This window comes from Canis lupus, chromosome 35 (assembly GCF_011100685.1).
Source record: "Canis lupus familiaris isolate Mischka breed German Shepherd chromosome 35, alternate assembly UU_Cfam_GSD_1.0, whole genome shotgun sequence".
Classification (NCBI taxonomy): domain Eukaryota; kingdom Metazoa; phylum Chordata; class Mammalia; order Carnivora; family Canidae; genus Canis; species Canis lupus.
Window position 1 is genome coordinate 7,941,547 of NC_049256.1, and position 15,952 is coordinate 7,957,498.

At 43.7% G+C, this 15,952-nt stretch overlaps 1 protein-coding gene across 1 annotated transcript in view; it reads left to right on the forward strand.

The window, feature by feature from the left end:
• Positions 1–15,952, forward strand: part of LY86 (lymphocyte antigen 86) — a 59,174-nt gene that overhangs the window by 18,996 nt on the left and 24,226 nt on the right. Inside the window, exons 2-3 of the mRNA XM_038584099.1 lie at positions 12,941–13,027; positions 14,728–14,856. Of these exons, the coding sequence (XP_038440027.1) occupies positions 12,941–13,027; positions 14,728–14,856 (216 nt within the window). The remainder of the gene's footprint in view (positions 1–12,940; positions 13,028–14,727; positions 14,857–15,952) is intronic.

Below are 15,952 nucleotides of genomic sequence, written 5' to 3' on the forward strand. Positions count from 1 at the left end.
AAGATTTTATTTATTTATTTATTTATTTATTTATTTATTTATTTATTTATTTGAGAGAACAGGGAGAGGAGAAGAGGGAGAGAGACAAGCAGACTCCCCACTGAATGAGGACCCCGATGTGGGGCTCTATCCCACAACCCCGAGATCATGACCGGAGTGGAAACCAAAAGTCAGATGCTTAACTGACAGAGCCACCCAGGTGCCCCGGATCAGGCTGCATTTATAATATTCAAGGTGAACAGGGAACAAATGCAGAACAGGCTTGATTACACGAAGGGCTTTGCTGGCAGATGTGATGTTCCCAGAAATCACATGCTCTTTGGGACTTCAGTTTCTATATATGTCATTCTCTCTAGTCCAAGTTTCTTGGAAAAGAGTACCCACAAACGGATAATCTACCTGGGATCATACTCCAGCCCCTTCCAGATGTGTGACCCTGGACACTTTCCTTGAATCCTCACCTCAGTCCCCTAGACTCTAACATGGAGATTATAAGCCTCTGAATCCTTTGCAAGGATTCAAGCTGACACACATATAGTGCTTCGAACAGCACCTCGTGTGGTCAGAGCTACAGAGGGGACCACTGATGACACTCGCCTTCAGATTCTATGGCTAGCGAGTCTCAGCTCTGACATCATCCCCACTTCATGGCCATCCTTGACCACCCATGCTGGATTACACACACCTCCCTTGTTCTTCATTGCACCTTCTAGCTATGCTGTGTGGAGATTGTCTATTTACCTTTCCTTTCTCCTTCTATACTCTGTGTTCTAAAAAGTTGGGGGTTTTGGGGCAGCCCGGGTGGCTCAGTGGTTTAGCACCACCTTCAGCTCAGGGGGTGATCCTGGAGTCCCGGAATCGAGTCCCTCATCAGGCTCCCTGCATGGAGCCTGCTTCTCCCTCTGCCGGTGTCTCTACCTTTCTCTGTCTCTCTCTGTGTCTCTCATGAATAAATCAATAAAATCTTTTTTAAAAAAAATTTTAAAAGTTGGGTTTATACCTTAAACTAACTTGTCTTTGTATCCCCCTTCTTGCCCAGTGCTCGGCCCATGGTAGAAACCCCAAACATGTTTGTGATTGGATCAATAGATGACTACTATTAGGTTTCATGTCAAAACTGTTGAAGTAGCATGTCTAACTCTGTTCTCTGGGCATCCACCAAAAATAAGAAAAGTCCAATTGCTAGCAGGTTCTACAGGCTGCTCTGACTTCAAGTATGTGCCCTGAACACAGTCTCACTGGAGTAATATTTATACCCCAGTTCAAGTACTGAGAACTAAGGGGGGAAAGTGATTTTTATGTCCTTACATTAAGAGAGGATGAACTGAGATTGAGGCTTATTAAAAGGGAAATGTGTTAGCAAAACACTTGAAGATGTAAAGGAGCAGGTGAACCATTTCCAAAATCACTTCTATCCCTTCTTCCCTCTGTCTGATTGTGTATCAACATTCTTTTATTCACTCAACAAACAATTATCCAGTACCTATTACATAGTGCAATCAGATGAACACGATGTTGTCGGAGTGGGGAATTCAGAAATAGCAAAGGGACTGTGTGTTTGGGTTGTGTTGTTGTGTTCTCAAATTCTTATGGAGATATTGTCTGGAGAGTTTATAACTTAAATACTATGTCTCTTCTGAAAATGAAAAAGCTGTGCTTTCTGTGTAGCCTGCATTTGTGCCTGTGTCCCGAAACACAGGCAGCCTCTTAAGGAGAAAAAAAGTGCTCAGTAAAATGTAAGTGGAGGAGTTGACATTCCACCCCCAAAGGTCACGGAGGTTTATGGAGAGACACCAAACCTGCACAATGTGACACACTCTGCCCAGAGTGACATTCAAAGCTTCAGAGGCTGACTGTGAACCTTGGTTACCTCTATGGACACAGAGGGCAGAAGAGAGTAATGCCAATTAGGCCACAAAAGACACAGCTGATCTCTTAATCATTTCCTTAATTAAGGCCAGAAAGTCTTTAATTCACATCACAGTCTGGTTTTTGTTTTTTAATTTTGGGGATCGCTTGGATCCCTACCCACGAATGATTGCTCCCACCCCAGTGCAGAGGTTTGAGCCCCAGCAGGTGGCCCACCTGTCCTGATGGCCAGGCTTCTCCCAACCCACGCTTCCCACTTCCCCTCATGTGCCCTCCACCTTACACTCCCTCTTTCCCCAACAGCCCTCCATGTCCACCTTTTTAGCTCTATCCTCTTAGTCCCTGAACTCTCAAGCCTTTCCATGCCTTGGTTAGTGCTTGGCCTTGAGTTGATGTTCCTGAATTAAAATAGAAAAAATTCTCTTAGGGGCTATTCCAAGAATTCTAACTGAGCAGAGCCCTGCCTTTCTTGAAAGAATTCCTTTACAAGTCACTGGGGTAGCTGCTGAGGCCCGGGGGTGCCTGCTGTGCTTCCAAGACATCAGGACTGAGATAATGGGAAATATTTTGTTGTTTCTCTAGAGAAAGAAGTTAGAGAGATGAAGACAGGGAGGGAAGTAGGGAGGAAGCCAGGAATATGGTGAAACCCTCCTCCTGCTATTTTCACAAAATCTGTAAAATTTCTTAGGAAATTTTCTTAGGAAATCCATGAAGAGGTTAAATTTTCAGCCTGAAGTGATACATTGTAGATCAAGAAGCTCACCCATGTGATCCTAAGCTCAGGGAATGAGCACAAAACTTGGTGTGACTTATGACATTGGTTTTCAAACGAGGCTGGACAATAGACTCACCTGAGGAGTATATAAGACTCGTGATGCCCAGGCGGTTTCCAGAATGTCTAGGGCGGGAACCAGGCATCGGCATTTTTACAGAGCTCCTCAGGGGATTCCAATGTGCAAGCAAGTTTGAGAACCCAACGGCTAACCGTGTTCAATGCAATCCTATTAATATCTCAAGGGCTGAGAGGTCCTAGCTGACACCTAGGTTTTATTTCAGAAATATCTATTGAACTTTACTAAATTATTTTAAACCTCGAGTGCTCTTAACATGAAAAAGAAAATTTTAAATAGAAGTTGGTTTCATTTTGTATGGTCACAAAAAGTATAGTCAACATTGCCCTCCTAACAGAATCCACCTTTTTTCCCCTCCAATGATTGAATATCTACCATGTAGCTACCGCTGGTCTAGATGCTTCATGAATTGTGTTTCTTAATTCCTACAAAAACCTTCTAACGCCCTGCTTTGTCATCTGTGCTTTACCAGTGTCCTTTAGGTTGGGAAACAGCCGCCTCTTTGCCGATTAACAGTGACCTAGGCAATCCTAGCAAGCAATCCTTGCAAGTGAGCCTACCCAGCAAGCCCTGCAAAGCTGAAGAGTTTGTCCCCCCTTGCTATCGACCTGAGACATAAGAGGAGCAGGGTCTTGGTGCATGCGTTTGCACTCATTTTGCCTCTGTCCAAAGCTCTCTTTCCTTCTTTTAGTAGTTGACCTTCCTCGCTGTGTATTTATCTCTCACACAGTGTCAGGACGGAGCCACAGCAGGCTGAGTCTGGAGACTCAGTCACTTTGCTGCCCTCCCTCTCAGCCTCTTCAATCACAAAATGGGGATATTAATACCTGAAGTCCTGGTCATCCACAAGACAGGAGACAGAGTCAATGATTCATATATATCTTAGAACCTCCTGATACTTTGGGTTCAAATCAAGTTCTATAAATGAACAAAGAGAGGGCTGATGTCAGATGTCACTTCTCAGCCAGTCAGTGAGCCACTACTCACTAATACTTCATATTCCACAGCACCAGACACCAGGGACAAACTCCTCAGCTTTTTATTTTAAGCCATACCTAGATCATGACTTCCAGAAGCAGGAGTAAATTCCTCTCCAATGTGCCCAGCATTTAAAAAACAATCCCAGAGTTCATCTTCATAGCCACAGACAACCAGATAAACCACCTGTACATCATGGCCTGGTTCTTGTTTCATGTCAGAAAACAGATTTGCAGGAAATGCAGAAATGAAATATGAGGCGCATCCTGCTTGTGTCTCAGTGTTACCGAACACTGCCATGGTTCCCAACTTCCTAAACTAAGGAGTGTGAAGCCTTCTGTGGGCTCCTTCCCTGGGAAGAGGTTTACCTGTAGTGAAATGCAAATCCCCACCCTTGCAGTATAGTGGAGATGCATGCTCTGAAGTCTAATTTTCCATTAAAAAAAAAGAAGAAGAAAGGAAACAATCTATTTTTTTCTACCTTTCTATCCCATATGGGTTGACTCCACATTAGTAACAGAAAGTTAAATAATTACCCATACCAAATAGAACAGGCAAGTTCTTTAGATACTTCTAGACTTGGGGAAGCCCTGGCAATTTGGTCACTATTCAACAATAGTAGGGCACTGGGTAAACTGACCAGGTCAAAAGCTTCCTGCTCCACCCTAGTCCCATAGCAGCTAACAGTGTCCAGCACATATTAAACAGCTAATAAATACTATTGAAAGAATGAATGGCAACACTACCAGTAAGCCTGAGTTTTAAATGAAGAGGGACCAGGCCAGGTAGTATGGAGTGTGTCCATAGGAGATGTGGTTTGCACACAGAAGACCACAAAATGATGACCATGCATTGACTGTAGAGTAAGAGATTTAGAGTATACATGTATCTTTTATTGAGGCTATTTGGTCTTGTAGTATTATAATTAGATGCTGGAAGTGTTATCATTCAGATGAGAGCAGAAGCATTTTCTGATTTGCTTTGTATCCTCAAGATCAGGCCCTCTTCCTGCCGTATGACAGGTACACAATAAAATGAATAAGAAGCTAAGAATGAATTCCCATTCTCAAGCCACTAAGATGCACTCTCTGTCAGCTAGGAGACAGATTCAAGTTCCTCTCATCTTCAGGTTAAGATACTACACTATGGGATGCCATGCATAGCACACAGCAAAACTGTGTATTTAGGATTCATTGTTGATCTATCCCTAAGATGCAGAAGTTCAAGCAGAACAGCTCCAAATTATTTTTGTATGTGTGTGAGACATTGGTCCAGGTCTTTTGGATCTAAGTTCATCTTCATTACCATTTATCTCTTTACGGGGTAAGATTTCTATTATGGCTCAAAAACCATTGCCTCCTACTGTGACGGAAGCCAACCTCAGGCTATTCCAGGGGAGTGTGATTCAGACATCAAGGCGGCAGTGCAGGTTCACACCCCTTTTCCGTCAATAATGAATTTCCATGTGAGTTTCACAGAAGCACCTAAGTAAGGGACCCAGAGCTTTAAATTTGGCAACACAAACACATCTTCTCACTCAAGAACATAATCATTAAGGTTCCCAGGCAGCTGCAGAGTGTTGCAGTTCTTGGCTTCTTATATTACAGTCGATGTCCCATGATGATGATGCTCATTCCATTTTTGTTATGTTCCATATCAAGAGCCATGTTTAAGCAGTTTGAATACACCATCTGCATATCCAAGATAAAACAAGAAACCAGATCATGTATCTGACCTTGGCGTGTGGATCAATTCCCAAGGAAATGCCACCAAAGGCGCTGGAACAGGGTGGACCTGCTATTATTTGAAATAATGTCCTGACATGGGGGCCTCCCTGTGCTGTCCTCTAGTAACAAGATTTGAAAGGCAGAAACCAGGAAATAACAGAGCAACATAGCCAGAATACATTTACCACATTGTAAGTCACTTCTTTATCATCAAAGGCAAGGAAGGAGTCTGAGGGAAGGGGTAGAAGGAAGGCACCATGGTGGCATCAAGGACAGAGAGGAGGAAAGTTAATTTTATGTTGCCATGGTAATGAGTTTCCAGCAAAAGCATCTCTCTTACACATGAAGCCTTACACACCATCCTCTTTTTAGGGATCCCCAGTGACCCCTTGAAAGTTGTCCTACAAATCACATAAGCCAATTAAAACACCCCAATCAAAATATGGCTGTGTAAGAAAAGGAACTCCCAGATCCATGTACAGGTAAGCCTGTATAGTAAGCAGAATACAAACTTGCAGAATTGGTAATCATCTAATAAGCGAAGAAGTCAAAAACAAGGTCGGTTTGTTATTTTGTTTTTTTTGAGAAAAGAATTTAAAAAGATGACAGAGGAACATCTGTTGCTATTTGGCCTGGGCCTAGATTTTCGACTACACTCAGAAACTCCATCCTAAGTGCCACAGAAAAATTCCCATTATTGTGATGACCTCCCAAGCGAACCTCCCAGATATAGGGAGAGAGAGAGAGATTGATACCACTGGCCTCACAACTCAGATTTACTCAGTAATTGCTGGTTCCCACCAAAGCTGGAAGTAAAAGCTCAACTTTTCTTCTCCTAACATCAAACTATCTTTCTCTCCTTTCCATCTATGTATCCAACCATCTAGTTGGATAGTTGTCATGCCCATTAGACTAGATGCTGGTTATCTGATGATGAATAAGCACAGCATAGTTCCTGACCACTCACAGCTTGTACCCTAGTGCAATCTACTAGGTTGCAAACTAGTGACTATTGCCACACTTGCAATGATGGAGCTATACATAGGCTGCCATGAGATACCAGGGAAAGGACAGGTGAGGGAACCCGAGCTGGAATCCTGGGTGGGGTCAGTTGAACTGGATAGTGAAGATACAGGAGACCAAAAGAAAAGGCAATCAAAGGTTTCCTATGTGAGGTCTTAACCTCTCCCAAGACATTTACTGAAAATTGGCCAAATTGATTTTTACACTGCAGATAGAGGTAAACATGTTTTCAGAAAGTAGAAAATAAAAGCAAGAGCCATTTATCCAGCAAACACTGAGTTAGCACCTGCCATTGGAGGCCACATGTTAGATATGACAGGAAGGGGAGGAGTAGTCAAACTATAAGAGAATAGACTATGATACAATAATATATAATAGAGCGGTCCTGCCCTTGAGGACCTCACACTGGATGAGGAAGCAAGGCATTATCATATAAAGCATTGAGTAACTACACAATGTAGTCCATGTTACATGCTAAATAATTGACATAGATCATAAATTCATAGGAACAAAAAGAAAGGAGCTTTTGGAATGAGGCTATTATTTCCCAAAGAGGTCAGGGTTAACAGAAGGGAGAGAGATTATTGCAGGTAAGGAAAACACAGATCAAATCATGCCATCCTCTCCCTCTACAATCATCAATGGCTCCCAAGTACAGTCACCTGCTCATTCTTTGTGATTCCATGGGTCAGGACATCCCTACTCGTATGCTCCTGAAAACTCAGTTGGCATCTTCAAATCTCTGTATTCCAGGCATTCAGCATAATGCCTGCTACTGGTAGGGGGCGTATATTCATCCCAGAAACATATGGAACCACTCAGAGAAATTTGATTCCCAAGTTAACTACAGACCATATAAGAGCATTGAGGATTGTGAACAGTGAATTGGAAGGACTATTGAGGATTCATTCCAGCAACACAACACAAAAGGCGCCCTGTGATGATGAATACTTTGCATTAATTGGCTAGGCTCTGGTGCCCATCTGCTTGGTCAAGATGTTGTGATGAAGGTATTACCTGGATGTGATTAATATTTACTTTGATTAAAGCTGGTTATCCTTCATAATGTGGTGGGACGCATCCAATCAGTTGAAGGCCTTAAGAGAACATACTGAAGTTTCCAGAGGAAGCAATTCAGTTACAAGACCGCACCACAGAAATGCAACGTGAGTTTCTAGCATGCTGGCCTGCCTGCAGATTTTACACATGTCAGCCCACACCCACCCACAGTCACTCAAGGGAGAGAGAGGAAGAGAGACAGAGAGAGAAACATTGCCTTCATGCAGCAGAAAGAACATGGGGAAACCTAGGAATGGGTTTGGCAGAGACATGGCTAGTGGAGGTGAGGCTTGAGGAATGTCAGCTCTGTTTCAGGGCAGCACTGCTGTAAGAGCGGGAAAACCAGTGCTTCACCCATTTTGCAACAGTTTGTAAAATCTTTTTTTTTAAAGATTTTATTAATTAATTCATGAGAGACACAGAGAGAGATAGGCAGAGACATAGGCAGAGGAGAAGCAGGCTCCATGCAGGGAGCCCAACATGGGACTCGACCCATCACGCCCTGGGCTGAAGGCAGGGCTCAACTGCTCATCCACCCAGATGTCCTACAGTTTGTAAAATCTAAGCAATCAAACTATAAAGGCATGCACATGCACCCATGCGCACACACACACACACACGTACATAAAACCTGGTACAGTCTGAATAAGCTCTGTTCACTGGACCAATGTCGATGTCCTGGTTTTGATATTGTACTATATTATACCTGAGATGTTACAATGTGGGAAAGCAAAGTGAAGGCTAAGTGAATCCTCTCTGTATCTTTTTGAACTTCCTGTGAGAATAGAATTATTCAAAATATAAAGTTAAAAAAAAAAAAACCTCAAGCAGACCCATGAGATACAAAAATAGTAGCATGAGAGTTGGCCCCTCTGGTAACCCTCAAACCACCCAGCAAACAGGCTGCAGGGTGCCTGCCAGGTGATGCCCATGGACTCCAGGATTTAGCAACCCAGTCCTGAAAACACACTAACAGGGAACCAAGCAGAGGGCACCCCTCGACCTGGCAAAACCCATCAAGCTTGTGTCCCTTCAATGAGGAATTACATATCCAGAGCCTGTGCTATTGGGTTTGGCATTCTATTCCCTGGTTCCAGTTGAGGCCCGCAACTAGCTAGAAACTACCAAGACAAGTTTGCCCTCCCCTGGACAACTGCCCAGTTCCAGCCCAGACCAGGAGAGCACAGCCCACCAACAGAGCTTAATGCACAAACATTGCTCTGGAGCTGAGATTCATTAAGACGCTGCCCACACTTAGCCCCACCTGTTCATCTAAGTCTATTCCACCCTATGAATGAGCAAGGAAATGGCTCCAGGATGCACTGGACTGTCACTGCCCTTGATACTGCAAGGCAGATGCAGCTGGCTGCTCCCCTGGATCCTCTTCCTCACCCCTAGCATGATTTGCTCTCAGCTGTTTAGGGGAGCCTGCCCTCCACACACACGTGTCCCAGAGGCAAGGGACTGTGGGGGCAGTTTGGGAGCTTGCTGGGCTCACCCACTGCAATCACTACCCTCCCTTGGTCAGAAGCCATAATGCATGTTGACAGAACAAATAGAAGGAGGTTATAGCACAGAGGCTAAGGAAAAAATGTTTAAAATGAAAAGATTGTATATTGCACGATGAAGCTTTATCTTCTTTCCTCAGCTCATTTGCTGCTCGACAATGAAGTGTCTAGAGGAAACATTTATCTCTGCCCTCACAGCCCGGGAACACCAACTCTCATTAACTTTCCAATTTCATTTCTTCAGAAGATCCAAGTTCAGATAATCCAATTTATATGTATTAAAAATTACTTGTGGCAAGTGTCCAAGGGAGTCCCCCCACTCATCCCCCCTCCAGCAGTTCTCATATTACATAAGAAGGACTACTTAAAAATGCAACCCATCATCTTTTATTTTGGTACAGGAGTCTGAGGCACTTGTCTGGTGATTGAGCAAGTCTTGAAAGCGGCGGCTCTCCACCAGAGGCGGGTTGGTCCCCAGGGGGGGTATTTGGCGACATCTGGAGACTTCTTTGGTTGTCACAACTGGATTGTGGGGGAAGAAGGGGTGGCCTGATGGTATTTGTGGGGGGGGAGGCCAATGATGCTGCTAACGTCCTGCAATGCATAGGCCAACCCCCACAAAAAAGAGAATTATCTGCTAAATGTCCATAAGTGCCAAGGTTGAGAAAACCTGCCTTAACGTTCTCTACAATTTTCTCTACAATTCACTACATATGTAACCTTTATTATTGATTCCACAAACAGTCACTTGGAACTTAGCATAACCTTCAGGCATTGTGCTAGGCCCCGAGGCTGGGAGCCTGTCTCACAGCATCTAGTAGAGGAATAGCAAAGGTATAAGGCAAATACAACACAATTCAGAGCCAGAGTGGAAATGCGTATTCACACTGGGAAGGACATGCCTCTGTGAGGATGGGACTGGGGGACGGGAGGAACAACAACATACTGCATATTCAGTCCCAAATATAAAATCTGATCTCAAATATGGAATAAAAATAACTGCTAGGAAAGATCACCAAGCCCCGAAGCCCTTTGAAGCAATCTGCCTTAATGCTTTTATTACACACACGTATCCTCAGAGAGAAGCAACCTACTGCTTTCTCCGTGACTTTATTCCCTATTAAGATTATTCTCCTAAGAATATTTTCCCAGTACCGAGGAGATGTTTTATTTCCTTCTCCTGCCCTTAGTTTATGCTTTCTATCTACACGTTTAAAATATGGATAAACATGCAGTGTGATACTGTAACTGCTAATCAGCTAAGGGATACATATGTAGCCTCCCCTATCTTTCCTCAGACAGCAATCTGAATCGATTCAGAATTCTGAGGATGCACTTTCCTGAATGTCTGTCTAGTTGGCCTCACTTTTTAAATACTGAGTGCCAGATACGTCGCAGGGACCATTGTCTCCAAACCTCCCGTTCCCATTTCCCAAGCTGAAAGAAGCCCGGGACCGCACAGAAGCGCTTATGAAGAAGTAAAATGAGCATACGAGAAAATGGCCTTTCCCCAGGAAAATTAACAGCCAGATCCAAGAGGGTTTGATCAAACAAAAGCACACCTTAGATTAGATTTGCAAGGCAAAATAGGCTAGTGATCATTTCCACGGCAGATACCACAGACAATTACATATCTTCCAGGTCAGCAATGTGGATGATAAAACTGTCTGGAACACCATCATTGACAAATGTGAGCTCATAGCTAAGCTGAAATTAAAACCAGTTATGAAACAGAATTATCACATGCCATATGCCCGCGCACAAAATATTCCAGGCCATCTTACAAATTAAATCACTAACATACAGCTTTGAGGCTCAACTTTGTGAATACTTCTGCACAATCCTGGGCGGTTAATTTTTGGTCTGTTGGTAAGTCTGGGTTCGAATCTTGACTCTACCACCTTATAGTTCTGGGACCCGGAGAAGTTAATTTAACCTCTTGGAGTCTATATTTTCCCATCTGTGAAAGGAGGAAAACCATAGCTATCTCTCAAGATTGTCATTGGTTGTAGCAGTCTGGGTCCCACGGGGAAAATGCAGACCTTGTCAGTTATTCTAACTGGACAGCGAGGAAGCTGCGACCACACTCAGGGTTAGGAGAGCAGAGGGCAGAGGTTGGACTTCTCAGACCCTGGAGGCTTCAAAGGAGGGCCTTGTGGAGCGAGGCACAGACTGCAGGGGAGAGGAAGACAGCGTCTGTGGCAGAAACTGTCGTAACAGAAGCTTAGGAGCCCACACAGCTTAGCCTCGGCTGATTCTGGGAAGGTGCAGAAGAAAGCTGGACACTGGAACCAACTGCCACTGCCAGGGTGACAGGCCATCTCCAGGTGACACTCTCAAGGACCAGCAAGCATGCAAGGAGGAGCAGGTTCTCTTCCCTGCTCAGTTTCAGTCTCCCACTGGCACCTCTGCTGGCAGATGGCAAAGGAGAAACGTGATTGCGGAGAGCCCCTGCTGACACAGCAGACTTTGGAGGCTGGATTAGAGGCTGAGGGACAATGGCTTAACCCACCACCCATTCATCCATTCCTTACCTACACGAATGGGGTGCTTTCTGTGTGTCCGACTGCAAGGCTCTGCGCTACACACTAGGGAGTTTGGGGGATTAAGCAGGAAAGTCTTACAAAGTGCACAGCCTGGTGACAAGACCGCACAGTTAAATATCAGTTCTCTCTCAGGGCCAGTGGGAAACATAAAGGAAAATGAAATAGAGACGAAAACAAACTAAACAAAAACCCAGTTCCTGCCTTTCAGGAGTTTCGTGTTTAGATTAAGTGTTATAGGATGAGTCTAAGAGCAGAGTACAAAGTAATACGTGTTTATTTGCTTTGAAAAAATATTTCAGACGTAATTCTTTTAATATTTCAGGGAAGCCCTGGTGCCCAGGTGGCTCAGTCAGTTAAGCATCTGCCTTTGGATCAGGTCATGATCCCAGAGTCCCAGGATGGGGTCCCAGAGTCTGGCTCCCTGCTTGGCCAGGAGTCTACTTCTCCCTCTGCCCCATCCCCACTCATGCTCACTCTCTGTCTCTCTCTAATAAGTAAATAAATAAAATCTTTTAAAAATAATAATAATTCAGGAAGCCAGAAACTATGCGAGGGGTAATCAGCGAAACCCTCACAAAAAAAAAGGATGGGAATGAGCAAAACCTTACTTAATATTTAGTCCACAGCCAAAAGGATAAGACCATTGCACGTTAAAGAAAGTGCATGAGCAAGTAACCATGGTGGGAATTTTCTGGTTGATTACCTGACCTCAAAACATGGAGGATGGATTCATGATGTGGAGGATGGAACGTGGGGTCGTCAGTAGGACATTTCCTGACTGTATTCTGAGGCATAGATGAGTCACCAAAGCTTTCTGAATGAGCAGAAGGTATGTGTAAAAGGCATTACGTTGCAGTCCTTATCATATCTAGAACAATACCTAGCATATAATGGAATATTTGGGGGAAAAATATTACATTGGCTGAGATGGGATGGGATGAAATTATAAAGGCAAGTCTTAACTATGAAAATCTGCATGTATTTCCCTGTTTTAATTATGATAATAAATATTTGTGAAATGTTTTGAATAATCAATAAGCAATGTTAGGGCCAAAAGTTCAGGAACTGAAATAATTCAAGCAATGATAAAAATGTTAAGTAATGGTGTAGCCCACCCATCAAGATGCTGTGCTCATTTCAGATCGAGAACCTGCCATTAGAACGTAGCCTTGACCAACACTGACTTTGGAGAGACTTGGAAGGAATCTTGATGGCATCATGAATTTATGCAAAAAAAAAAAAAGTGCTGGTCAATAAGTTTTTGAATCAATTTTAGTGATTCACGTAGAAAAAAATGATATCATTGGTATGAATTTTTAATGGAAGTTTCCAGAGCATACAATGTACTCACACCTAATCTGTTGTGTTCTTCTTGGCAGATCCGTTACAAGATTTTGGCTTTTCCGCTGACCAGTGTTCTAAACATTTAAAGCCAAAACTCAACATTAGATTTGGAATGATCCTAAGTAAGTAAAGAGTACTGACATGAAATAAAACATTACATAATTTCTTCCTGGTCCACATCCCCAAATACTTACATTAGCTACATTAACTGCAGTAGCTGGCTAGGTGGCTGGCTAGGCCACTGTCCCCACCACTCTGTGGAAGCAACTCTATTTCCATCTTCATTTTTACTTCTCTCTTGGTGACATCTGGATACAATGGAACTCTCACTGAATGCTGTGCTTTTATACTAAAAACACTCTAAGCATTCGTTTGGATGATATCAGCACCTAGAATCAGTATATCCAACAACAAAAAGAGATAATATGGCAAGCCTAAATATTGATATCTCTGTGGGAGAGAGCTTTTGCTTTGTTATCTCAGCAACAAACAAGTCTACCACGAGTAGCTTGGCTTATATTTGCTTTATATCATTTCCCAAATAGCTGATGTAAGTTCTTAAACTTTTGACAAAGGCAAAGATATGTAATATCTTCTCCCTCCACCCCAATCAATGAGGTAGGATGCTGATTGTTTATTTTTATTTGGCCATGCTTTTACAGTCAGTCATTATATTGCTATAGCTACTAGAGTATCTCCCTTCTGAAGCAGTTTTATCGAAACCAGAACAGAAGGATTTAATAGACTTAGCGTGTGGAATCATTCCAGAGAAATGGAGAGAATACTGCTGGGGACAAAAAAACTCTCATGCATCTTCGTATTTTCAGAACCTTGCCCAATATCTGGATTCTACAGCAGGAGTTGAGTAAAAGGGGAATGAAAAAAGGAGGAAGTGGAACATGAAAAGGAGGAATAGAGAAAAAGGCAGAGCACCCTAAAGCTTCCTGTGTAATATGATACAACACCTAGCAATTGTGGGTGGGTGACCCCACCCCACCCTCTCAGGGGAAGCATGCAATACTATGCAGCCAAGAAGCTGTAGAACCCAGACTGTAGCCATCACCTCGAGGGGCAAGAGAGTCAGGGCAGCGGAGCACAGCAGAGTGTCTACCTTGCTCCAAACAGATAAAGTTCATTAAAAGGGCTACATTCATCCCTAGAGCTGTTGCCATTATCCTCTGTAGCACTGCCTAAGTGCTGTGTTACCAAGAAGAAAGAAGAAAGAAGAAAAAGAAGAAAGAAGGAGGAGGAGGAGGAGGAGGAGGAGAGAGTGGGTAGAAAGAAGAATTAATAAACACTGATTTATAATAGCAAGAACACAAGGTAAGAAAAGAAAAAAAAAGAACGAATAAGAAAGCGCCATCAAAAAGACCAAGCAAGCCCCCATACGACCTAAAGACTACCGTCCCTAAAAAATTAACGAATAAAAAGAACCGCAATCCCTAACTAAAACGCCATCCACTCCCCACTACCTCACCTACATCCCCCCTCCCTCCCTCCCTCCCCTCCCCCTAACTATCCCCCCGCCGCCTCCCCCCCTAAACTCACCTACCCGCCCTCCCTCCCTCTCCCTTCTCCCTCAACCTTCCCTTCCCTTCCCTTCCTTCCTTCCTTTCCGTTCATTTCCTTCAGTTCCTTTCCTTTCCTTTCCTTTCCTTCTTTCCTGTCAGGCTTTCCTTTTCCTGTGCAGAAAACTGTCCCCATACAAGGCAGGTTTCTGGAAATCAAAGGCCATTTGGCTCAGGCCTCTATAAATGTTCAGTGCTTTGATATGAGGCAAAATCCACCCTGATAGTGAAGCTGATCTTTTCCTTCCCTTTAGGAGAGGACATCAAAGAGCTGTTTCTTGACATAGCTCTCTTCACTAAAGGATCATCCATTCTGAATTTCTCCTATCCCATCTGTGAAGAGGATCTACCCAAGTTTTCTTTCTGCGGAAGAAGGAAAGGAGGTAAGCTGTCTGTCTTGCTGCTTGTTGAGGTCCAGAGAGGAATGAACAATGGCTTCCAGTTGAGGCGGGAGCCCTGGTTCCATCTCTCACCTTTGGACAAGCTGAACCTTGCTTATCAGCATGTGTCATATAAAATAACCATGAATGGGGCACCTGGGTGGCTCAGAGGTGGAGCATCTGCCTTGGGCCCAGGGCGTGGCCCCAGGATCCTGGGATCGAGTCCCCCATCAGTCTCCCCACAGGGAACCTGCTTCTCCCTCTGCCTGTGTCTCTGCCTCTGTCTCTTTCTCTGTCTCTCATGAATAAATAGATAAAATCTTTTAAATAAACAAATAAATAAATATAACCATGAAGCCCATTTCCCAGAACCTAACTTCTATAGTATGAAAATCAAATGAAACATGCACGTGAGGCACTTTACAAACAGAAAAATGTCACTCTTTGTGGTTGGCACCATGTTAAATTTTTTTTTTTTTTAAAGGCTAGGAGCAGAAAGAACCAACAGCTTCCCCAAATCCACAGAGACTCAAAGTATCTCCAAGTTTCTCCTCTTTAGTGACAGGGTCTCCTGGATATAGCAATGGACCCCAAGAAAAAAAAATGAAACTTTCTAAATGTTTTCTGTGGTCTTGCCCATTTGAGTTATTGACAGATGAGGACATTGGTAGCTAGACTCAGAGCACAAAGCATAAAACCATGACATCATCTGCTCCTTTTTTTCAATTTGCTAACCATGTGCCCCCTACTACATACACCCCAGGGAGCACAAGAACCCCACTCTAACTGGTCCTCACCTCCCTCACCACCCCTGTGCCTTGTCCTCCTGCAGAATCTTCACCAAGGCCCTGAGACGCTCTGCTTATTTAACTCACGGGTCTGATCTGTGACTGTCCTCCCAGAAGTCACTTTCCTCCTCCTTCCCAGGGCACCCTTCTCTGTCCCAGTGGCCAAGGGGGAGTGCACCCCTAGCCCCACACACCAGAAACATCCACTTCTTTATTTCCTCATTCAAGGAAGGCAGAGTGAGATCATCCAATTATGCTTTCTAAACAAAGGATCTAGAAGGAATTGGGGTTCCCTTCCCACAACTAAAGGG